Source organism: Carettochelys insculpta, chromosome 31 (assembly GCF_033958435.1).
Source record: "Carettochelys insculpta isolate YL-2023 chromosome 31, ASM3395843v1, whole genome shotgun sequence".
NCBI lineage: Eukaryota > Metazoa > Chordata > Testudines > Carettochelyidae > Carettochelys > Carettochelys insculpta.
Genome location: NC_134167.1, coordinates 3,388,685 through 3,413,457, shown reverse-complemented (window position 1 = coordinate 3,413,457; position 24,773 = coordinate 3,388,685). Strand labels below are relative to the sequence as shown.

At 45.8% G+C, this 24,773-nt stretch overlaps 1 protein-coding gene across 1 annotated transcript in view; it reads right to left on the bottom strand.

Moving 5' to 3' along the window:
• LOXL2 (lysyl oxidase like 2) overlaps positions 1-24,557 on the bottom strand; it is a 71,119-nt gene extending 46,562 nt beyond the window's left edge. Inside the window, exons 1-3 of the mRNA XM_074981654.1 lie at positions 24,435-24,557; positions 12,474-12,919; positions 10,627-10,802 (exon numbers count right to left, since the gene is read on the bottom strand). Of these exons, the coding sequence (XP_074837755.1) occupies positions 10,627-10,802; positions 12,474-12,840 (543 nt within the window). The 5' untranslated portion in view covers positions 12,841-12,919; positions 24,435-24,557. The remainder of the gene's footprint in view (positions 1-10,626; positions 10,803-12,473; positions 12,920-24,434) is intronic.
• Between the last annotated feature and the right edge of the window lie 216 nt (positions 24,558-24,773).

Sequence of the window (24,773 nt, the reverse complement as noted above, 5' to 3'; positions counted from 1 at the left end):
CTCATTTCTGTGACTGTCAAAGATGGAGAAATTGCCCTTGCAATGCACTAGACTTAACTGTGTTCCTCCTCAAACCCGTGGGCAGTGCAGCTAACTGGTACATAGTTAGTTAGTCCCTATGTATACAACAACTTTTGACCATGTTGTAACCAGATCCTTTGAACTGGTTATTGTTAACATCGAGGTGGGGCCACAGAAAACAAGCGGATGCATTCTCTACGCTCTGATGGGGCACTGCAATGCTCAGCAATCACCCATGCAGCTGAGGAGATGGGGAAGGGAAGTATGATGTTAGGGGCATGCTCAGGCAGGCTGTAGCCAATTCTGCCCAGAGTGTGGCTAGTACTGGAATTTAGACCCAGGTGGAAGTTCTATTCATGGCTCTCTAAAAGTGCAGCATTAGCTATATTTAGTCAAGAATCCTATTTTAAGTGGTGGGCAGAGTTAAATGTTTTTAAAAGGATGTTTTTGAGATACTTCAAAAACCCTGCCATGCACCAACTTTTAAAAATCATAGTAGGATCCTGTTACTGTAGACATAAAATTGCTAAGTATATGTAAGCTATATTTAGACAACACAAGATGAGCAGTTTGAAAAACGGGCTGTGAAAAGTTACGGTGGAAGGCGTGTCCTTCACTCCTGTTTTAGTGGAGAACAGGAACACCAGAATGAATCTGGCAGCTGCCAATGTCTGGTGAACCCTTTAAAACTACATTTGGGACTCAATGCTTTTTTATCTTAAAGCTCTATTTGCACCACTCAGGCATGGAAAGGGCCTTAAAGTAGATTTAGGTGACTATTCCACCCACTTGGAAGGTAGCTTTACGCTGCTGGAACGGCAGCCAGGGGCCTTGGTGCAACTGAAAATCAATTCCATGATGCAGAGATTATTTGGTTTACATCATTGTTGTTCTACCTTAGGTCTGCTTATTTTTTCATTATACATGAACATAGCAGTAAGTCTAGAAGTGGAGAGCAGTGTTCCCTGTAAGCCAAGTGCTTGTACACTTTCCCAGGAGAGATTCAGGTGCCGCCCAGACAGAGTTTCCTTTAATTATTTTCCATCTGTGAGTGGAATAAACTTTGTTATGGACACCAAGGCTAACAGGGATGTGCACCACCAGTAGAACCATATGCTGTTGCTTGTGTGGGCGCCATTGGTGATGCACATCTGCACATGCCTTGGTGTACATAATAAAATTTTGTAACCTTGTTGTAAACAGACCCTTTGAACTGGCTGTTGTTAACATCAAGGTGGGGCCACAGAAAACAAGCGGATGCATTCTCTAGGCTCTGATTGGGCACTGCACTGCTCAGCAAACACTCACACAGCCCAGGAGATGGAGAAGGGAGGTATGATGTTAGGTGTATGCTCAGCCAGCTGTGGCCAATTCTGCCCAGAGTGTGGCGAGTGCTGGAATTTAGACCCAGGTGGAAGTTCTATTTACAGCTCTCTAAAAGTGCAGCATTAGCTATATTTAGAGGGAACACTGGTGGGAAGTTACGACTGTTGGGTTCTGTTTCCAACTGTTCCTTTCCACAACTGTGAGTTTTGAGCAAGTTACTTAATACGTTTAAAAATCAGGTCTTTTAGCCTTTTTTGGTTCTGTATGCCATGTGCAAAGTGGGTATGTACGACAAAAGGGCATCGAAAATCTTAATTTGAGAGTTATAAAGTGCTCGCAGATCCTTGGGTGAAAGGAGAGGGGATGAACACCTCCTATTTTACAGAGGAGCTATTATTGCTACTCAATGTATGTATTTATAGCACTGTTTGTTCCTTTCTTATAGGTTCCCAAGGAAATCCAACGATGAACGCACAGGCCTTATTTGTAGACATACATAGACCCCCTTTGGTACTCACCCTGCCTCATGCTAACAGGACCTTGGAAGCATGAAATGTATCTCCATGTCTGCCCAGAAGACATGTCACTAGGAACAGCCTCGGTTACACACTCCACAATCAGGGTTAGACCCAAGCTATAAATCAAGCCACTGATGAGGATAAGAGAGAGCACAGCTTCGAGCTTAATCTTAAATTGTTAAAATGGAATCCAAAACAATTTCTAAAACCTGGGTAAAACAGAATGAGGTAAACTCCCCTCTGAAAACAATGGGCTTACACCAGGGATGAATTTAGCCATGTGAATTACACATTGTGTATGTACATTCACACACATAAGTATGCATGTAAAGACTGCTGGGAACAGGTTTAATTTGCCTGTCTCTCTTTCACACACTCTAAGCCACTCCTTCTGTGCATCCTTTCCATTCACAACCAGAAACCCTATTAGAATTTGGTAAGCCACACACCTGTCATGCTTGCACTTCAAGGCTGTTTTTTAACCCCTTAGTGGCATGCTTCTTCCTAATACTCATCAGCAAGAGTGGGACTGCCCTCAGCAGTGAAAGATCCATCTGTCTTCTCCTTTTAAGGCTTGCAGAGGCAAAGTGATATTAGCAAACGAGCCCCAAGCCACAGGCCCCTGTAAGCTGAGTGATTCAGGTGCCACCCACCCACAGCTCTCCTCCTAACATTAATGAGTTGCTGTCTGGGCATTTAGACCATGCACACTTCATTTTTTTTTTCCCCAAGGACAGACAAAATTTCCCGTTGTGAAGTTTGCTGCCTGTCATTTAAACTTCTCAGGAAAATGGAGCAAATGCTCCTTTCCTCACTTAAGCGGAGTATTTGCACAGCCAAGGAGAATGGGCAGCAGGCTAATTTTTGCCAGCCAGCAGCATGTAAACTGGGCTGCTCTTGAATGTGCACTGATAGGATCACCCCTGAGAAATGACACTTGGAACAAACCTCACGGGTGAAACATGCCAGAGCCACAGAAGATGAATGAAGGAGGAATGAAGAGGTTTTTTTTTCTCCAAATGGCTGAAAACGTGCCCTAGCATAAAACCGCTCTTTCTAGTTGGCCACGTGCCCTTTTGTGGCAGATCTTCCACCACTAACTCTTGGGTGTGACATTTCAGCCTGTCTGTCTTTCAACTCATTGCGGGAATGGCAGGGAGACTTCACCAGGACAGATTACAAACCCAAATGAAGGTAATTGGGCAAATCAGACAATTGCTGAATCCCTGGCCATCAGGAGTTCACCACTTGGCCCCCAGCGAAGGGTCTGGATTCATCAAGCCATTAATGCAATACTGGGGATGCAACATCAGCAGCAATGGGTGCGTAAATCACACCCACTTCATTGAGAGTACTAGAGCTGTTAGCTGTATGTAGGGCTCCCTCTAAATTTTTCCACAGATGGGCTGAATAAATTTTGTTATATGCACCTAGATGTACAGATGTGCACCACCAGTAATCAACGTAAGCTGTTGGCTGTGGGTGCTCTGCTAATCAGCTGGATGGTACCTGGCTCTCTCCTGGATGGCCACCCAAGCACTCAGCTTACAGGGGACATTGGCCATATGCAGTAACGAGTATCTCCCCATCCCCACTAGAAACATCCATCTTCAAAAAGGAGCTCCACTCAGGGCTGGTCTTCAAGGCACCGTTCTTCAGCATAGCTATGCCTGTCATGGGCGCGAAAACCACTCCCCCAAGAGATGTAGCTATGCTGGCCTATGCCCCCAGTCTAGACAGCACTAGGTCAATAGAAGAATTGCTCCATTAAACTAGAAGAGGATTATCTAAGGCAATGGGAGACCCCTGCCTGTTGCTGTAGTATTTGCCACTGTAGCGCTTCATGGACGTGGCAGCTCTGCTATCATGTTTTAAGTGGAGACGAACATCTGCTGTCCACCATGTGCAGGCCATCTATGCTTTGAGAACATTATGAGGGGTGCTCAGCAAACAATTAAGCAGCAAAGAGGCACAAAAGGACTGAGAGAGATCTGTCCTGCTTCACTACAGCCAGAAACCTTTGTCATCCCTGGGCTGTGCTCACCATGGCTACGTCTAGACGTGAAGCCTACATCGAAGTAGCTTATTTCGATGTAGCAACATCGAAATAACGTCTACACATCCTCCAGGGCTGGCAACATCGACATTCAACTTCGACGTTGCGCAGCACCACATCGAAATAGGCACTGTGAGGGAATGTCTACACGCCAAAGTAGCACACATCGAAATAAGGGTGCCAGGCACAGCTGCAGACAGGGTCACAGGGCGGACTCAACAGCAAGCCGCTCCCTTAAAGGGCCCCTCCCAGACACAGTTGCACTAAACAACACAAGATCCACAGAGCCGACAACTGGTTGCAGACCCTGTGCCTGCAGCATGGATCCCCAGCTGCAGCAGCAGCAGCCAGAAACCCTGGGCTAAGGGCTGCTGCCCACGGTGACCATAGAGCCCCGCAGGGGCTGGAGAGAGAGCGTTTCTCAACCCCTCAGCTGATGGCCGCCATGGTGGACCCCGCTATTTTGAAGCTGTGGGACGCGCAATGACTACACGGTCCCTACTTCGACGTTGAACGTCGAAGTAGGGCGCTATCCCCATCTCCTGATGAGGATAGCGACTTCGACGTCTCGCCGCCTAACGTCGAAGTTAACTTCAAAATAGCGCCCGACGCGTGTAGCCGTGACGGGCGCTATTTCGAAGTTAGTGCCGCTACTTCGAAGTAGTGTGCACGTGTAGACACGGCTCATGTGACCAGCCTTCACTCCCTGGGAGGCTGTGGGTGGAGAGGGTACTGCTTATAAAAACTCCTTGCCCTGCAGTGTGAATAAGTGTTAACAGTTTAAACAGCTGTTTCACAAGATGCTAATCGGTAACAGTCAGCTTTTCCACAAAGAACAAACCCCCAATCTTGCTGCAAGAAGGGGACTTATGCACATGGCTGCAAAGAATTAGCAGGGGCGGAAGCTCTGGGGAAGGCTCCCTTTGTTCATCTGCAAGAAGAATTATTGTTTCAAAGAAGGAACAAGCAGGTATATTCCTTCATAGTAGGATGGGAGTGGAAAGAACAGATTAGGAGAGAGACACAATCCTCAGGCTGCAAAGAGCTGCAATGGAAAAGTCTTTCTGGTCATATACACGAACCAAGCTTCTACAGTCCCCTCTGGAAAATTTCATCTCACAGTGTTTTCAGATTAGGAACTCAAGGGACATTTCCCAATAAAAATATCAGTTGCTAGAGGGATATAATGTTGCTTGTTAAGAACATAAATATTTTGCTGGTTTGATTTTAGGAACCTGGCTCAAATCCTCAGCTGGTATAAACTTGCATAGCTCCATTGACTGAGTCTCACTGAAATGGAGCTATGCTGACTTATACCAGGTAATGATACAGTCTTCGGTGTTAAACCTCTATAATGCATGGCAGTTCTATAGCATTTATCCCAGAGAGATCTCAGAAGCATTTTCCAGGTCAGTCACCTGTCTCACCTATCTCCCAAGGAGGCTGTGACATGATCTCCATATTCCAGAGGGGAAAAGTGAAAGCACAAAGAGGTTAAAAGTCTTTCCCATAGCTTACCTAAGGAGTTAGTGGCAGGTCCAGTAATGTAACTCAGAACTCAATAACCCCTTGGGATGTGCAATAAAAACACCAATGGCTGGTGCACACCAGCTGATGCTGGGGTTTACGCTACAGGACTGTACAACTGCAGTGTAGATATCCAGGCCTGGGTTGAGAACAGGGCTCTGGGGCATTCCCAGCTGGTGGAATCTCACAGCAGGGGTTCCAGCCTGAACCCTGATGTCTACACTGACACCGCATAGCCCTACATCCCAAACCGATACACCTGAGCCAGATGACACAGGCCAGGTGCAAGCGTTTTCCTGGCCTGTAGACATCGCCTTAGGCTAAAAAATTTAGCAGCGGCAGCATCTGACAATGGAGAGTATTGGCACTTGGAATTCACTTATGCCAGAGATAAGCTTCACTTGAAAGCAGATAAGAGTATCACTATAAAGCCATCCACTGGAGATAATTGGGACTGCTACAGTAAATACTAGCCGTGAAGTGTGTAGCTTAATTTACCCATGTAAGCAGGTTCCATCATCCTTATCCACACAATCCTTCTAAGCATTCATTTACCAAATACCCCAGTTGTTACGAGTCTGGTCTTAGCAACATGAGAAAGATGCCCTGGATTGGTCAAAGCTGAAGTTTTAAAGTGGTGCAAAGTTCTTATTTCAGCTTAAGCCAAATTTATTGTCACTAATCTTAAATCCATTGGGAACTGGATTAAATTAAACTGATCTAAACATGTCCACATGGGAGGTTTTGCATTGGTTTAAAAACTGATTACCATTAAACCAGTGGAGTTTTGTCAGACCATAACGCTTCTATTTAGAAAAGAATTCCAGGCTCCCTGAACCCCAGAAACCTTCCACTGGCAAAAGGGGGTGAATGAGAGAAGACTGAATCAGGAGGGCTAGAAATAAAAAAGCAGAAGTGTACAAATGCAACAGTTTCCTGGGGCGAGTCTGAGCAAGATGTGCAAGATTCTCAGCCTTGTCCTGGAAAAGCAGCAAAGACTTTCAACATTCATTCACACAGGCATCTTGACCTCCCTGTCTTTGCATCTTATGACCCCCTGATCTCATCCCCTTTGGCTTGAAACTGGGTCACACCAGCTGCCCAGCAGCGGGGAGGGGGAGAAGAGGTTCAAAATTTAGCAGTGAGCTGCTATTATAAAATACCCTTGGAATGGAATTTTTAAAATTCATAGCAGATCACCCTTAGCCTTGGTCTGTGGTCCTGCTGTAATAAAACAAGAGAGGAGAGGACCTTCCAGCATGTGCCCTGATCTCACAAAGGGGTGCGATAAAATGGGTTTGGCTGTGCACAGTAAAAGCAATGGTATGTTTTTGTCCTATTTAGGAGGCCCCAACAGTTCAAAGTGACAAACAGGAGGTAGGCACATGCTGATATTGGGTCAAATTCTCAGCTAGCGGAAAGAGGTCTAACACCAAACTTCAGCTGCACTACACTGACCGGTGTGCCAACAATCAACTGCGTCACTGCTAGCAAGGGAAGGAGAGGGGCTTAGAGAGCTAACCCCCTCTTCTTTTCAGGGAATGGAAGGTTTCATGAGAGAGTTACATGCACCAGCCAAAGCTCAGGGTTTTCTCTCCCTTTCTGGCCTCTTTTGCACTATAATTAGAGGCAAATTTTTCAAGCCTAGGGCTGCTTACTGTCATTTAGCACAGACAGTGAGTTTCGCACAGCCTCAGAGATCAACCAGCTATTGGAGAATTTATTTCACATCTTCTCCTGCTCCTGCGGGATCTTCTTGGTGACTCATATTTATGTTATGGAAATGACTTAAGCTTTGCATGGAAAGTATAAAAATGAATGAGAGCCTCACAAGCAACAGAAAGCTGGAACAAGCCAGCCCTAAGTTCACCCAGCGTGTGTAATTCATTAGTCAACCCCTCAGCTTTTCCATTAGCTAAGCACTAGAGTTCTAGATGTTATGATTAACTTCAGAAGCAGCCCCAAGTGAAATGACCTATGTCTAGACTGACGCAGTTTTCCTCCAGCCTCTGTGCTGAGAATCCCAGGGTGAATAGAGGGAAGCAATCAACTGCCCAAATCCTCTCCAGTAGGCCACGATTTTGTGTACACTCCTTTATAGCACAAGTACCACTGCACTGGTTGTGAGAGATCTCTGATGGGCTATGAAAGGCTGCAGGACAATGGTGATGGACCATGAGTGAACGCCGCCATAGCAACACCTTGTGCACCTGTGGGGCCTTTTGCTTGACAGTCTCAATGTTCTTCACATGTTCACGGGGGAAGCTACATAGCATCCACATGAGGCAGGTTCATAGTGTCATGTGGGGACAGATGCTAAGCGGCTTCACCCCAGAACACTGCTAGTTAGTGGCTGCACCAGAACACGCAGCCCCCTGCTTGAACCCGTGCAATGGCACTCAGAACGCTCAGTGTTCGCCTCCTCTTCATAATGCTCCTGATGAAAAGCAGAGGGTAGCTCAGGCTTCTGTCACTGGATTTTCTTTCACCCACTCAGGCAAATGCCAATGCCCAGCCACTCATCCTGGGAGAGCATGGGTCTTTTTACTCCTCTGGTGGGTGGCCCACACACGAGGTTTGTGAGTCTGCCACAGTAACTGCCTTGGGGGCAAAGTCCTTAGGCTCAGGCAGTAGAGGCCCCTGTTTTTTGTAGCAAAGGGCAGGGCTTCAAACCCCACAGGCTGCTCAAACAGGGAGAGTTACATGGTGGCGCCCAATATGCAGCCTGAACCCACGTGGCTGGGAATAAGACCATGACCTTGCCCAAGTAGTGACATCAGAGAGTAAGAAGCATGCCCAAGTGAGAGCCCTTCACTATCTCCTCCATCCTGGAAAGCTTTCTCACTCCTTCACAGACTCATCCCTATGCCACAACTGGGCAATATTTGCAGTACTTGCCCTGCAACAGCAGCTTTGTCCATTACTGTTATACTGGGAGCTCCATGAGCAGCTTCTCAGGTGACTGAGTACACACTGCCCCCTCTTCCTTCCAAGGGTTGAGATCATCCCACCCACAGCCCACTCAAATGCTGCAGGGATCGGAGATCAGAGACCGAGCGTGGGCAGAGCACCCACTAAGCCATGGGCAATGCACCTTTAAACAGGGACTGCTAGATTTCTTAACCACCTGTATATTTATCACCCTCCAGAGGAGGGATTTGCAGAAACTAAATGTTAAAGAGTTATTGCCAGTTACTCTATAGCCAATGGCCACTTGATGAATCTTGTTTTAAAATGTGTTAAAAAAACCAGCCACTATTGTGTAAAAAATGTCTACACAGCCAAGCCAGAACTTAGCCACAGATACCACACAACTACTACAGATTCCCACTTATCCGTATGCTAGGTGATTGGATGGGATCTGCTGGCAAATGACAACAAATGGTGATCCCTGTATTGCCATAGGAAAACACTACAGCTTTGTAAAGAGCAACTTTGCACTGAGCCATCGCTAGTTCTTTTCAACCAGAAGACTCATGAAACTGAAGACGGACAGAATTATTTGCTCACTTAGCTCATCCTCATTCAATTTCAGGATTCCTCTGGGCAGTTTATACTCAAGGAGTCTGCTTGATGTAGTTTTAACATGAATGACTAACACAACAGACATCCCACAGTCACCCATGGGAAACTATTCCATGGCCTAACAGCCTGAGCTCCCAGTTAAGAGCTCTTTTCCTGATGTCCTGCGTACCCTTGTTAAATTTCCTCTCATCTTTCCTCACACTAATCCTCAACTTCTTCAGACTCTCCACAGAGTTATCACAGCTTTTCTTTCATCATCCTTTAGTCAAGGGCATGTAAACTGTCCTTTAAATATTGCCTTATAAGTCAAACCTACATTTGCGAGCATTGCAACCCCCAGAATCCAATCATGTCTGTGAACAACTTGTACCCAAATTTGCCCATAATTATAACTGTATAAAATGCCAACCAACTTATAGCTTCTAACAAATAAGGAAGTAGTCTAATTACTGGCACTGTACCACGCACATTCTTTCTTTATTACTAGTGAAAAATCAAACCAGGAAATACATTTTTTAAACAGTGACCGCCCCCCAAAAGGGAAAATAAAAGGGGTTGTATCTTCTCATATACAACAAAGATAGGCTAAACTTATTAAAAAATTCTGCTGAAAAAACTTTTAAAATAGCATGTGTCTATTTTACTGCTGGCAAAAATTAAGCTAAGAAAACGCCCTGAAATATTTGCCCGTGATAGCTGGATAGCGCACTGTAAGACAGGAAGCAGAAATCATGCAGAGTCTGGCATTAAACAAATATATTTCACCTTTGGGTCAATTGTCTTTTAGCACAGATAAAAGCGGTTCTCGTAAAGAGCGTTTAATTTGTAAGGAGCCTTGTGATTCTCCACACTGAAAAGATACTAGCTGTTATTTTTCTTTATTATTTAAGATTACAGAAGCAGCGAGATTTCTCAAATGAGTTCAGTGCCACAATATACTAGGTACTGGTAGTCTCTGCTGTAGGCCCTTCAGTATTAGGCTAAGACTACTCTAGACACAGCAGTCGACTGCTGATAAGCAATTTTAGCTATGCTGGTTGCGTAGCTAAAATCAGCTTTTCCCTGGCTGATTTCCATTTCTGTCCACACAGCCGAAGGTTGAGTCTTCCTTCGACCTCCCTTACTCCTCACCTTGGTCGACGCCGTCCCCTGGGAGCGTCATTCCGCACATGCATGCAACGAAACCCTGGAACATCGACCAGCTCATGGTCAATCTTCCGCTGTAGTGTGGCTCTCACCTTAAAAGGCATGGCAAACAATGGGTGGCAGAAACTGAAAATTATCATACCCATTTCATGGAGGAGCTGTAATATATAACTTCTTCTATTGTAACATGTACCTTAAGACTAAGTGGACAAGAAAAGACCCAACCTAGGACAACACACCAAAGCATCACCCAGTGCTGTTGAACAACAGATAGGATCATTTCCTCAAGCCCAGCATATGCCCGGGACTTCAATCGAAACGCCAGTTCTGAAGAGCTCAGGTACTGGCAAAGTTTGAGCACAGATCTGAATGCTGCAGGTTGTGCCCAACTCTGCCAACAATTTCAGGGTTTCTAATCTCTTTAGCTGATAGCACACCTGATCCAAAGCCTCCCATTGACTTTCAATGGGCACTGGATCAGTTCCTTCACATTATAACTCCATTTACCTCAACTAGGTTGAAATACGACTTGTCAAACTGGAAGCCGGGGATTCTCTTTTCATTACAGACTATTCCCACGTCTTCTGTGTGCTTGCAGTCTGAGATGCCCCAGCCATTGCTGGTACATGCTGCCAGCGTTGTCTCTTTCCCAGTACAGTGGACATTGTCCATCCAGATTTTGCCTGAGGAGGAAAGTGCATAAAGACTTGAGACATCAGTGGTCAAACTGCAGACACAATAAAACAAGATACACAAAAAATTGGTACAGAATGAGTCAGGCTCAACAGTCCAGGTAAATGCATACTTCTCACTGGAATCAAATTCTAAGTATATGCTGTCCAAAGAAGGCCTGATTTTCTCATCGTGCTGGGCATCGCCCCTCTGAAAACCAGCTCCTTTTAAGGGGTCTCCTGTCACTTTTCAAAACCTTCACCACCTTAAGTGAATGTAAAACATGAAGCAGGGAGCACAGTCATTTCAGGCTGATAAATGAAAGCACACTGCTGCTGTGCTCAGATAGATCTCTGCTTTGCACACTGTGCCTGGTGTACGCTCACTCAGGAGAGACAGGTACAGTTCTCTGCTTCGCAGAGTGGAACAAAATCCCTTTTGACTTGCGCATCACCCCCTCAGCTATTTTCTTCAGAACAGAAAAGAGAGGCAAGCCAAAGTGACTTTAGCTTCCTGTCATAACGGCCACTTCAGAGCATCCAACTTGCTTTTTATGGGTAATTTATAGGTATGAGTGTTGAAGAACGGTGCTAAATGAGGGACCAAATTCATCCTCAGGGTAACTGCATGGAGCCATATGTAAGTGTGAACCTGGCTCTCCTGCTTCGTGCTGCCAATTATAAAATATTCAGCAGGCAAACATTTGCTTATGGCAGATAACTCAATTAGACATATAAAAAATGAGGAGTCCTGTGGCATTGGATGAAGTGGGTTTTACCCACAAAACCTTATGCCCAAATACTCTGTTAGTCCTGAAGGCGCCAAAGGACTCCTCATTGTGTAAGTGTACTGTTAGTGAGGCTTATGAAGCTACTAAACTCCAAATATGCTTTTAATAATCAATTTGTGGCTAGCTGGGGTGCAACCCATAGTGGCTTGCCATGCTGTGAGCGTCCACATGGACCTCACTATCAGGCATTAAAAGGTCTGTAGTTTGAAACAGGAGTGGATCAAAGCACACTAGTGAAGTGTTAGTGTGGAGCAGTGAGGTTTGCATGGACAGTAAGTGTGCAACAAGCACAAGTGGTGCAGATTTACACCTCAGCTTGCCATTGTAACCACTGACAGGTGGACCTGAACTTGTGACCTCTGGAGCTTAGTGCAGGAGCCTTTACAATGTGAGCTAAAAGCCGCATGGCTCTCAGCTAAGGCTGTACAGCACACTCATTTTCTTTCTCTCTCTGAAAGTAGTCTACGTACCACTCCATGGGACAGTGACCCACACCCAGTAGAAACAAAACAGCAGAAAAGTAGCACATTAAAGACCACCAAATCAATCATTTTGAGAATGAGCTTTTGTGGGACAGATCAATCTGAAGAAGTGGGTCTGTCCCACGAAAGCTCATCACCAAATAAATCATTTTGTTAGTCTTTAAAGTGCTACCTTTCTGCTGTTTTGTTTTGACTGAAAGCAGACTAACACGGCCACCTCTCTGACTATTTCACATCTAGTAGGTGTGTGGCTTACACCACGAATGAAGCCTTCATGCAGCCAACCCTATAAATTCATTTTGTTTCAATCCTTTACCCCTGAAAGCCATGCCACAACCTTGGCATGCCCAGGGGATCTGGGAAAGCAAAGCGTAACACCAGGATGGGCCACCCAGACGCAGCGACATTACCTTCCCCCTTTCCATACTTGGCGCTGGATGCCCAGGACACAGCATCCACATAGCCCATCTGTTTGCAGGCCACAGAAGCGGCGGTTAGGGAGAAATCATCGTCGCAAACCGTGCCCCACTCTCCGTTGTGGAACACCTCCAGCCGCCCTTCATTGTGCCTCCGCTTGTACCCAGCCAGCCGCAGCTGGATCTTGGAGATGCTGTCTGTCTGCGGGGGAGTGTGGTGTTCTGGCAGAGGTTGCTCAGGGTAGCTGGGGTAGTAGGGCCAGTGCTCATACTGGGCCAGGCCCAAAGGGCTCAGAGAAGCGAAGAAGAGCAGCAGCATGAGGAAGCAGTGGTTAGGGCTGAAGCTAAGGAATACTTCCATTTTCAGCACCCAGGTTCTCAGAGCCAGCTCCTCTCGTCAGCAGCTGCTGTTCAGTGCAGGTAGGTGTCGTGCGACTCGGCTGGATGGGCAGAAAACTCAGTGTCAGAGGTAAGACAGGATTACAACGGTGACATTTGTCTCTCTCAAGAAGGGACAGAACCAGTGTTCCCTTTAAGCTGAACATTTGAGCGGCCGCTCAGCAGAGATTCAGGTGCCACCCAGCTGATTATCAGAGTGCCTGCAGCCGGCAGCCTGTGTTTTTACAGGTGGTGGACATCTGCACATGCCTCAGCTCACATTACAAAATTTATTCCTTGCATGGATGGAAAAGCTTAGGGGGCCCATTGGACAGAACTAACGGAAGGGCGTGTCCATGTCACGCCCTCCTGGTGTTTTAGTGAAAAAAAAATAATCTTGGGTTTGATCTGCAGCACAACAGAGACAAATGTCAAACGCTTAATATTGGTTGAGAAACACAGTTCTTATTCTCCGGCCAGCTCCAGTCTGAAAACAACTGTCTGTGGAACTGCAATTATAAGGGCCAGAGGAGACTAGCGTAGTCAACAGTCTACCCAAAGAGTTTAATTCTGAAGCTATCCCATCAAACTCACACGTTTAAAAAAGAGCCAAATTCACCCTTCAAATGGCGGGAAAATAGGGGGGAAACAACACAGAACAATGTGGTCAAGAATAACATTCACTTTGCAGTCCAAGTTTTCCAGATTCCCACAATAAGGTGTATGTCCATTACAGCATGTATGGCTTCACCTAGACAGAATTAATCTATGTTGCTGTGCAAGAGAATCATTTTTAATGCTGATTTGCCTGATGTTCTCTGGCCTCTTGCTAACTCCAGCCATCAGACAAGTCAACTAGATACAAGTCCAGTGGGTCAAACTACTTCCACCCACTTTCAGGGAGTGAGGGTGCAGAAGCTCTTCACTTTAGGGCAGGAAGAGCTATTTTCCAATTAACAAAGGGAACTTGAGCCAGACATTGTGCTAAACTGAATGTCAGCCCATTTCCTGCCCCAGACCTCAGATATTCCACATTGTCACTCGTGCAACCTGCATGTGGAGTCGTCAGTGAGAGACCATGAGGAGGCTCGAGGCTGAATAGTTTCCAAATGAAGCAATGCCGGAGAGCAGTGGGAAAAAGCTCCCCAAAGCAGTAGCATTTCCTGGCGGCAGCCCAAGCACTCAGCTAACCGGGAACATGGCTCATGACTGCAGTAACTAGACACCTCAACACACCATCAGGTCCCAAAGAATTATCCCGTCTACATCAGCACGATACTTAATGCTTGATCCTGCAAGGTATCGATTCAGCCCTTTTCAGGACTGAGGTTTTCTCAGTAATGGAAAGCACAGGGCTCTGAGGAAACCTACAGCTCTTTTTCCTCACAATCACGTTGTGTTTTACTTTCTTCCGAAAATTTAGCAGGTGAAGCAAATGTTCTATTGGCCACCACAAACTCCTACTATGAACTCTGCAGAATTCATGGGCTGCCACCAAGAATTCCTTTTTACTTGAGCGACTCAAACGTTGCCAGAAATAGGAGGTTCTCCTCCCTACATGTCAACTTTTCTTCTAAGACTTTAAAAAAAAAAAGGTTTTAATAGCCACCTTAAAGCAAAATTTAAAATCCCTTTGTACTACAGGTGTCAGTACGGCTCCATATGGCTTGCACACAATGGGGTGTACCTTCGAAAGAGAAGGAACAATTGACATTCCGATTGCTATTGTCTGTGCTGCTTCACAATGGGGATTCGTGAATAGCCGTCATTCACCAGCCCGAGAAAGTACAACATTAACTGTACACGTTGGGTTTTCAGTATTCAGTGCCTAGACATTTTCTTCTAGCACAAAAAGACAAGAAGCAGATGAATGTTGTCTCTTTTGTCTATAAATAGGGCAGGTTGCCAGCTTTGATTGAAATAAGGACACTTCTGCACCCACGGTCAGATCTGCTTAAGTGATTGGGGAGTTGTAGTCAGGTGGATCCAGACTGCTGGCATTAAACATTAAAAAGGTCGTAGAGCAGTTTTTAAACTAAGAGGTGGGGGAAAGCCGATTGGTGCGGGGGGAGCACGTGGATCAGACGGAGACTTCTCTTACACGAGGCTCCATAGATAGGGATGCCCGAGAAGTTAGTCAGATAGGGAACATGGGAAATAATATATGGGCAAGATCAGATGTGAAACAATTGCATATATAAAAAAATCCAAGGCGTCTGTGAAAGGCGGACATATAAATAGTGGTAGTTTTTTAAAGTGTTTTTACACAAATGCTAGGAGTCTGTCTAATAAGATGGGTGAACTGGAGTACCTCATATCAAAGGAGGAAGTTGACATAATAGGCATCACAGAAACATGGTGGAATGAGGACAATCAGTGGGACACTATCATACCGGGATATAAATTATATCGGAAAGACAGAACAGGTCGTGCGGGTGGCAGAGTGGTACTATATGTGAAGGATAATATAGAATCAAATGAAACAAAAATTCTAAAGGAATCAAAATGTTCCGTAGAATTATTATGGATAGCAATTCATTCCTCTAATATGAATATGGCATTAGGAATATATTACCGACCACCTGACCAGGACAGTGAGAGTGATGGTGAAATGTTAAGGGAGATTAGAGAGGCTATCACGATAAAAAACACAGTAATAATAGGAGATTTCAATTATCCCCATATTGACTGGGTACATGTCACCTCAGGACGGGATTCAGAGATTAAATTTCTTGATGCCTTAAATGACTGCTTCTTGGAGCAGCTAGTACAGGAACCCGCAAGGGGAGAGTCAATTCTCGATCTAGTCCTGACTGGAACGCAGGATCTGGTCCAAGAGGTAACTGTTACTGGACCGCTTGGAAATAGTGACCACAATATAATAACTTTTAATATTCCTGTGTTGGGAAGAACACCGCAGCGGTCAAACACTCTGGCATTTAATTTCAAAAAGGGGAATTACACTGAGATGAGGAAGCTAGTGAAACAGAAACTAAAAGGTAGAGTAACTAAACTAAAATCCCTGGAAGCTGCATGGAAACTGTTTAAAGACACCATACTAGAGGCCCAACTTAAATGTATACCCCAAATAAAAAAAACACAGTAAGAGACCTAACAAAGAACCACCATGTCTTAACAGCCATGTTAAAAAGGCAGTGAGAGAGAAAAGGGCAGCTTTTAAAAAGTGGAAGTCAAATCCTAGTGAGGAAAATAGGAAGGAACATAAACACTCCCAAACTAAGTGTCATAACGTAGTAAGAAAAGCCAAAAAAGATTTTGAGGAACAGCTAGCCAAAAATTCAAAAAATGATAGTAAAATGTTTTTTAAATACATTAGAAGCAGGAAGCCTGCTAAAGAAGCAGTGGGGCCCTTGGACGATAAAGATCTAAAAGGAGCAATCAAGGAAGACAGTGCCATTGCGGAGTGATTAAATGATTTCTTTGCTTCAGTCTTCACGGCTGAGGATGTTACAGAGGTTCCTAAATCTGAGCCAGCCTTTTTAGGTGACAAATCTGAGGAACTCTCACAGATTGAATTGACATTAGAGGAGGTTTTGGAGTTAATTGATAAGCTGAATAGTAACAAGTCTCCAGGACCAGACGGTATTCACCCAAGGGTTCTGAAAGAACTCAAATGTGAAATTGCGGAGTTATTAACAGTGGTTTGTAACCTATCCTTTAAATCCGCTTCGGTACCCAATGACTGGAAGACGGCCAATATAACGCCAATATTTAAAAAAGGCTCTAGAGGAGACCCTGACAATTATAGACCGATAAGTCTAACATCAGTACCAGGCAAATTAGTAGAAACAATAGTAAAGAATAAAATTGCAAGGCACGTAGAAGAGCACGAATTGTTGGGCAAAAGTCAGCATGGTTTCTGCAGAGGGAAGTCGTGTCTAACTAATCTATTAGAATTCTTTGAAGGGGTTAATAAACATGTGGACAAGGGGCACCCAGTGGACATAATATACCTAGATTTCCAGAAAGCCTTTGACACGGTCCCACACCAAAGGCTTTTATGTAAATTAGGCGGTCACGGGATAGGAGGAAAGATCCTTTCATGGATCGGGAATTGGTTAAAAGACAGAAAACAAAGGGTTGGAATAAATGGTAAATTTTCACAATGGAGGGGGGTAACTAGTGATGTTCCCCAGGGGTCAGTCCTGGGACCGATCCTGTTCAACTTGTTCATCAATGATCTAGAAAATGAGCTAAGCAGTGAGGTGGCAAAGTTTGCAGATGACACCAAGTTGTTCAGGACAGTCGAAACCAAAAGGGATTGCGAAGAACTACAAAAAGATCTCAGCAAACTGAGTGATTGGGCAGCAAAATGGCAAATGAAATTTAATATGGGTAAGTGTAAGGTAATGCACATTGGAAAAAATAACCCAAATTACACGTACAACATGATGGGGTCAAATTTAGCTACGACAGATCAGGAAAGGGATCTTGGAGTTATAGTGGATAGTTCTCTGAAGACATCCACGCAGTGTGCAGCGGCAGTCGGTAAAGCAAATAGGATGTTAGGAATTATTAAAAAAGGGATAGATAGTAAGACAAAAGATATCACACTTCCCCTATATAAAACTATGGTACGCCCACATCTTGAGTACTGCGTGCAGATGTGGTCTCCTCACCTCAAAAAAGATATATTGGCATTAGAAAAGGTTCAGAAAAGGGCGACTAAGATGATTAGGGGCTTGGAACGGGTCCCATATGGGGAGAGGCTAGAGAGACTGGGACTTTTCAGTCTGGAAAAGAGGTGATTGAGGGGCGATATGATAGAGGTATATAAAATCATGAATGGTGTGGAGGAAGTGAACATAGAAAAATTATTTACCTTTTCCCATAATACAAGAACTAGGGAACACCAAATGAAATTGATGGGTAGTAGGTTCAAAACTAATAAAAGGAAATTTTTCTTCACACAGCGCACAGTCAACCTGTGGAACTCCTTGCTGGAGGAGGCTGTGAAGGCCAGGACTCTATTAGGGTTTAAAAAAGAGCTCGATAAATTTTTGCAGGTTAGGTCCATAAATGGCTAATAGCCAGGGGTAAAGTATGGTGCCCTAGCCTTCAGTACAAGGGCAGAAGATGGATGGCAGGAGATAAATCACTTGATCATTGTCTTCTGTTCTCCTTCTCTGGGGCACCTGGCATTGGCCACTGTCGGCAGACGGGATACTGGGCTGGATGGACCTTTGGTCTGACCCAGTATGGCCATTCTTATGTTCTTATGATACACAGGGATCAACCTGGACACAATAACAAAATATTTTTAAAGCAAATTTTACACTAAACTCCTGTCAACTAACAGGAAATTCAGAGTAAACTCTTCCACAGGTTCTAACAGCTGTGGCAGATGTTTTCATGTTTAAGTTAACGAGATTCTCTGAGGAGGAATCAGAACCATAAAGCAGGAACAGAAAGAGATGGACAAGGTGGACATTAAGACCCAGTGGTGCCCTATATTTTCAGGAGCACCATACACAGCTACTTATGGGTAAGGACACCACTGAATCTGAATGTAACCATTCACATGAGAAAGCCAACAACTATGAGCAAACAGCATCAGGGGTTTTTGGACACTTCAGTTCTGCCCGAATGATCGTTAAAAACAAAAGAGTTGACATCCTGTAGCAAGCGGGTAGCTTCTTTTGCAAACCCAGGATCTCACCAGACTGCAACAAACTGAACAGAACAAACTGCCAACAGTCTGGAAAACAAAATAAACTCTAAACCCCAGTACACTCATCCCTCACTATAGCCGTGTCTACACGTGCACGCTACTTCGAAGTAGCGGCGCCAAATTCGAAATAGCGCCCGTCACGGCTACATTTGTTGGGCGCTATTTCGAAGTTAACTTCGACGTTAGGCGGCGAGACGTCGAAGTCGCTAACCCCATGAGGGGATGGGAATAGCACCCTACTTCGACGTTCAACGTCGAAGTAGGGAACGTGTAGACGATCCGCATCACGCAACATCGAAATAGCGGGGTCCTCCATGGCAGCCATCAGCTGAGGGGTTGAGAGACGCTCTCTCTCCAGCCCCTGCGGGGCTCTATGGTCACCGTGTGCAGCAGCCCTTAGCCCAGGGCTTCTGGCTGCTGCTGCTGCAGCTGGGGATCCATGCTGCATGCACAGGGTCTGCAACTAGTTGTTGGCTCTGTGTATCTTGTGCTGTTTAGTGCAAGTGTGTCTGGGAGGGGCCCTTTAAGGGAGCGGCTTGCTGTTGAGTCCGCCCTGTGACCCTGTCTGCAGCTGTGCCTGGCACCCTTATTTCGATGTGTGCTACTTTGGCGTGTAGACGTTCCCTCGCAGCACCTATTTCGATGTGGTGCCGCCCAGCTTGGACGCTGAATGTCGATGTTGCCAGCCCTGGAGGACGTGTAGACGCTATTCATCGAAATAGCTTATTTCCGTGTCGCTACATTGAAATAAGCTATTTCGATGTAGCGTGCACGTGTAGACGTAGCCTATATGAGCACAATTGGTTCCCAAATTTCTGCTCACAGGTGAAAACTCAGAAGAGTGAAACTAAATTCCTATTAAAATACATGTAAAAGTCTCCAAGTCATTCTAGGTACTCGTAACTTGACATCAACCAGTTGAATAGTATCAGAGAGGGAGCCGTGTTAGTCTGTACTCCAACAAAACAAAACAGCAGAAATGTAGCACTTTAAGGACTAACAAAACGATTAAGTCAGCGATGAGCTTTCGTGGGACAGACCCATCTCCTCAAATCAGTTGAGTTTAGGTACTTTTCTGACACGTTTGAATAGTTTGGCACCAGATATAGGATGTAGTCTATGCGCGCAGAGCAGGAATTCCCAACCTACGGGTCGCCGTTAAATTTGTTAAGGGTCGCCCGTTGGAGAATTGCGAGCTGCCCATGGCTGTTAAAGAAGCCATTTGCGGTTTCTTAACACTGCTGCCTCAGGCACATATCTATCAATAGAGATAGCAGCTGGAGAGGGCAGTTCTCTCTAGCACTAAAGATTGCAATTACCTTATGCCTGGGTGCTGAAAGCTTAACACTTGAGTGAATTAGTTTTAAAGACTGTTCCCTGGGAGCAGGAGGGCTGGGGGAGCTGCCCAGCCTCGTAGCCTTGGTGAAGAGGCTGCGGAAGGAGATGGAGCATCTAAGGTTGTTCGGGATGTGGAGGGGGGTGGGATCTAAGGCTGGGAGCATTAGGGATGCAGTGGGGGTCTAAGGCTGGGGGACATTTGGGGCTGCTGGGGGGGCTGTAATGCTGGAGGCCGTTTGCGACCATGGGGGTGGGGTTAAAACCTGGCTGAGGTTGAGGTCTATGGGGACTAATACAGTAAACCCTTGAGTTACATAGAGGTTGTTCCTGCCACACATGAATAACTCATATTTTCCTGCCAGGGGAAGGGAGCCAGGAACCCCCAAGGCAGGTCAGTTTTCTGGCTCCCAGAGTGGCAGGAGCTGGGAACCAGGAGCAGTCTGCTTCCAGTTTCCCCATGACTTGCAGGGCCAGGAAACTGACCAGCTCACGGCTAAGATTAGCGAAGAGACTTCTGCCGCTCTTCCCCCAAACACAGGGCTGTCAGACAGCCAGCTTCCAGCCACAGGGCTGTGGGTCTCCCTGTCCCCTGGTCAGGGACCCCACACAGCTGGAGTAGAGCCAGCTGCGGGGCAGTGGGTCTCCCCGCCCCCTGGCCAGGGACCCCCCAGCTGGGGCAGAGCCTGCTGTGGGGCTACGGGTCTCTTCCCCCCTCCCACGGCACTCTCTTCGCACACCCCTCACCTAAACTCGTGATATGTGCTTGTTGAGTGCATGCGTCTGGGGCGGGGTGCGGATTACTGTACCTAGCAGCAGCTTGGGTCCCTGGGGCAGGACAGGGGCTTAAAACCTGGTAGCAGGTGGGTGAAGGCGGTTAAAACTCATATTACCGGGGAAGTTCACTCACCTTGTGAGCATGAATACTTATGTGCGTCCCTCATTTTAGCGAGTACTCCTAAGTAAAGTACTCCTATGAGGGGCGGATGAGTGCACCGCCCATTCATTGCGAAGAGCCTGCAGAGCCTTGTGCACTTCGGCAGGGCTTGCAGGGATAAAGTAACAGGTCATGCAGTTGCAACTCACAAAAGCTTCTGCCTAGGGTAATACTGTGTAGTCTTTAAGGTGGCATTGGAAAGTACGTGATGGGGTGGGGGACTCCAGGGGCATTGCCCTGGGGCTCTGGCGGCTATTGCTTCTGTAGCAGTAGCAGCAGCAGCAGCAGCAGCAGCTGGAGCCCCAGGGCCTTTGTTTTGCCACCTGTGTGGGCAACACTAAGGGTTGGGTGGGAGGGGCTGGCTGCCCTGAGCGCATCTGGAAAAGGGAAGCAGAGCTCCCCCCCAACACACACACACACCTTGCCCAAGGGCTCTCAGATGCTGTCAGCTCCCCAGGCCAGCGGACTGGTTGTTTTTTCTGGAACAGACTAACATGGCTACCTCCGAAAAGAGATCATGCTGTTCTCTGGCACGCGTGCTACCTGACTTCACTAGTCTCAGGATCCAGCTTGGCTAAGAAGAGAGGAACATCAAATAAGTACAATGAGCTTTCTGGTCTCAGCTCCAGACTCCTGTTTTAAGTAACTTTAAAATAAAAGCAGCCCTGACTAAACAAACCACCTACAACAAGTGGAAACCCAGGGAAACCAGACAGAGCACATTTCATTTGTCTGCCAGAAGAGAGAAGCTGGTGGGATAAACGTATTTGCAACAGACAACTTTTCACAACCAAAAAGACAGATGCCCGGAAGCCTCTCTCACTCGCTTTATATTCAAGACCTGAAAAGAGCAGCTCTGGTGGCCAAAAATGCAGATCACCTTTTAAAAAAGCAAAAATGTAGCCGCCCCACGCAGCCGTGACCACCGCCCAGTGAAATTGTACAGGCCCCTGATTCCAGCAAACCCTTCAGATGCACTGCGATAGCCATGACTACGTGTCATCAATATCACCTAACGGAAGAGCCTGAAGAAGGGGCTAGGAGGGGTGAGAAGCACAGGGTACCACAACTCATTAAGAAATTGCCTGGGAACAGTAGCATTGCTGGGACCCAGAGCTGCTGAGGTTGATTTTGACAGTAGCATTGTGGCTCTTAGCTTCACCAATTATTTTTGAATTTCCTAATTCTCCCTGAAGATTTTGTTTCCAATAATATGCCTGGCCCGCAGGGCTGGATGGAAGGGAGGAAAGATAACAAGTATGCGAGCCTTCCTTTATTTTAAAGCTCTCTGCTTTTTCTTCCTGGGTTGCACTCAGTTCTAGCTCCCCTTATAGCCTCCTTTACAGCTAAGCAGAAAGAATGTTTGTCCTGACAATGAAGGTGATTTTTAATCATTACTTTCCATATGGTGTTGCCACTGATTATTGGAAGATGTAAACATACAGTCTGCAAACACTGGATCAAACTGATCATTGGTGGAAGGCTGTTGACTTCAAGGGCTAATTCTGGGCTTCAAATTCACCTACTATGTATATTTACACACACTCATAACATACTCTGTATCGAGGCACACGCCCCATTCCTAGAGCATTTCACACTTAGCACAGTGGCACCTTTCATCCTGAAGTGCTTCAGAAAGAAAACTGTGGATGAACTGTGCAATCATGCTGCCCACTAACGAAGCACAGCCATTTCGAGGGTGGAATGTGGCAGCTGTTTAACAGTGTACAGCGACACCGTGCAAAGAAGTTTAGGATCAGAACTAACAATAGTTTAAATACGAAACTGAAAGAAGAACATAGGCGAGGAATGAAATTCAGATGGGAAACCTGGAGGTTAACAACTTGCAAACAACTGCCAGGCAACTTGGATGACCACAAGTGTTCAGTTTTATTTCATCGCGCAGAAGACAGACAGAACCCTCCAGCAACGAACACTGACCATTTTTCAATATGGGAGCCGAATGGCACAGACTAATGAAGACTACTTTCTGCAAAAGCTCTATATCCTTGGTAGTATGAACCTGGACAGCCTCCACTTAGCTTGTCAAATCTGACCAAGACCACACAGGGCTACAGACCTCATTCAGACGTACTCACGCAGTGATGGAGAGGTTCAACGCTGCCTCACTCCATATTAGGTGATCTTAAAAAGAATCATCTTGTTACTCACTACTCGCCACGGGACTGGCTCACACGTTATCACTAATGGTAAAACCACAAAGCCCCTTTCTCTTGGATGTTTTCTAAGTTCACATAACACTGAGCGAGCCCAGATGAGCTGTTTAACAATGAATCAAGACTTCTATGCAAAAAGATGTGGTTTCTTCTTAGATTTGCTGCTCTGTCAGTATCTCATGCCAATATTTGCATTGTCTGATTTGTAACCGCACGGTAGCTGCCAACCAAGGAGACACTACGTGGGTGGTATACTGTGGGTGCAATTAAACTGATGAGTGGAAACCCTAAAGCAAATTATTTTCGGTGCCTATCAAGCAGATGTTTGAAAACAGCACAACACTGTCTTTAGGAAATGATTTCCAACTGTGTTTTTCTCCCTAAACTCCCAAATATTTCAGTGCAAGTTTTGCTTTAAGGTCATCTCCCAACTACCGGATTTCAGATTCCCCTCCAGTGGGATAGACTGGAGCACCTGCTATTTTCAGCTATGTAGCACCTGCAAGAAGAGCAGTTTGCTTCTCTAACACCTTCAGCACTGGTTCCATGTGAGAGCAGACGCATTCCAGAAAGAGCTCATCATAAGTTTCCACGCTGAAACTTTGTTAGCTTTTATTCAACTGTGCAGTTGGTGCCAACTCTAGGCAATGTTCTGTGATGCCCTCTTGAGATTCCTGAAACCTACAGGGACACTGCTGTAAGAGCTTCGACATAAAATGGACTAAAGCAGCCCTGAAGAAAGAATGGTTTGGTGCATAGATAACACTTCAGGAAAGAGCACATTGGCTCCATTTCAACAGAAGCATAGCACTACAACAGAAAGAACATTTCCCCTGATGAAAATAGATCTGTTTGTATTTCACAACCTCCCTGAACAAGGAACATCTGCTTTTCCAAGTTTCCTTTTGAGAACCATTTATTCAAGCAAGAGAATTAAAACAGCTTCTGAAATCTCAGACCTGTGACATTTACACAGAGTTGATTGCAGGGGCTCTAGACTCAATCAGGCACAGGTTAACCTTATGCCAGCATCTATGCTGTCTTAACCAGCAGGCATTTAGCAAGAGGTTATTTCCACTTCATTAGTCCAGTCCCAACTCATTCCTGTAAGCAAACAGGAGAGAAATGTTTTACTTAACCACCAACCAGCTCTGCCAAGCAGCAGAGAAAGATCTGTAGCAAAAAATAATTCTCTCTACCCATCTCACCCTCCTTTCTAGATGTAGATGCTGAAAAAACCAACTGAAGAGAGAAATAAAAGATGTTCAAAGAGCAGCGAAGAGCACAGTCAACTTTCAGCCTTGAAGCAGGCGAGGTGGTTGGTTTAAGCTGGCTGTCAAAACACAATAAAAAAGTTGCCCACACGAATCAGGCTGACATTACTTTGTGATAATAATGCCTCTCTTCGGATTGCCGTGAAGCAGGACTGCACTTACCTAGAGATGCTTTAGTGGGGGGTGACCTCTGTTCCTTCTGTTCTCTTTGCATAGATGTTCCTCTTCTGAGCTGAATGCAGTTTGAAGGGGTCCTCTCAGCTTTAAAAAATACCCTGCAGCCAGAGAAATGTGGTGCAGAAATCCTGGAGCTGCTTCTTCCTGGCAAATTTCACTGGAGTTATCCAGGCAAACCCCTCCCAGGGTCCACCCACTCCAAGCTCAGTCACACCAGCTAGGCTGATGGGTGATATCATGGGCTTTTGCTGTAATCTGAGAGCTGTGGCATTCCTTGAGCGCTGTGCTGAAATGATTTGCAGCCAAGGAGGTGAACAGGGAATG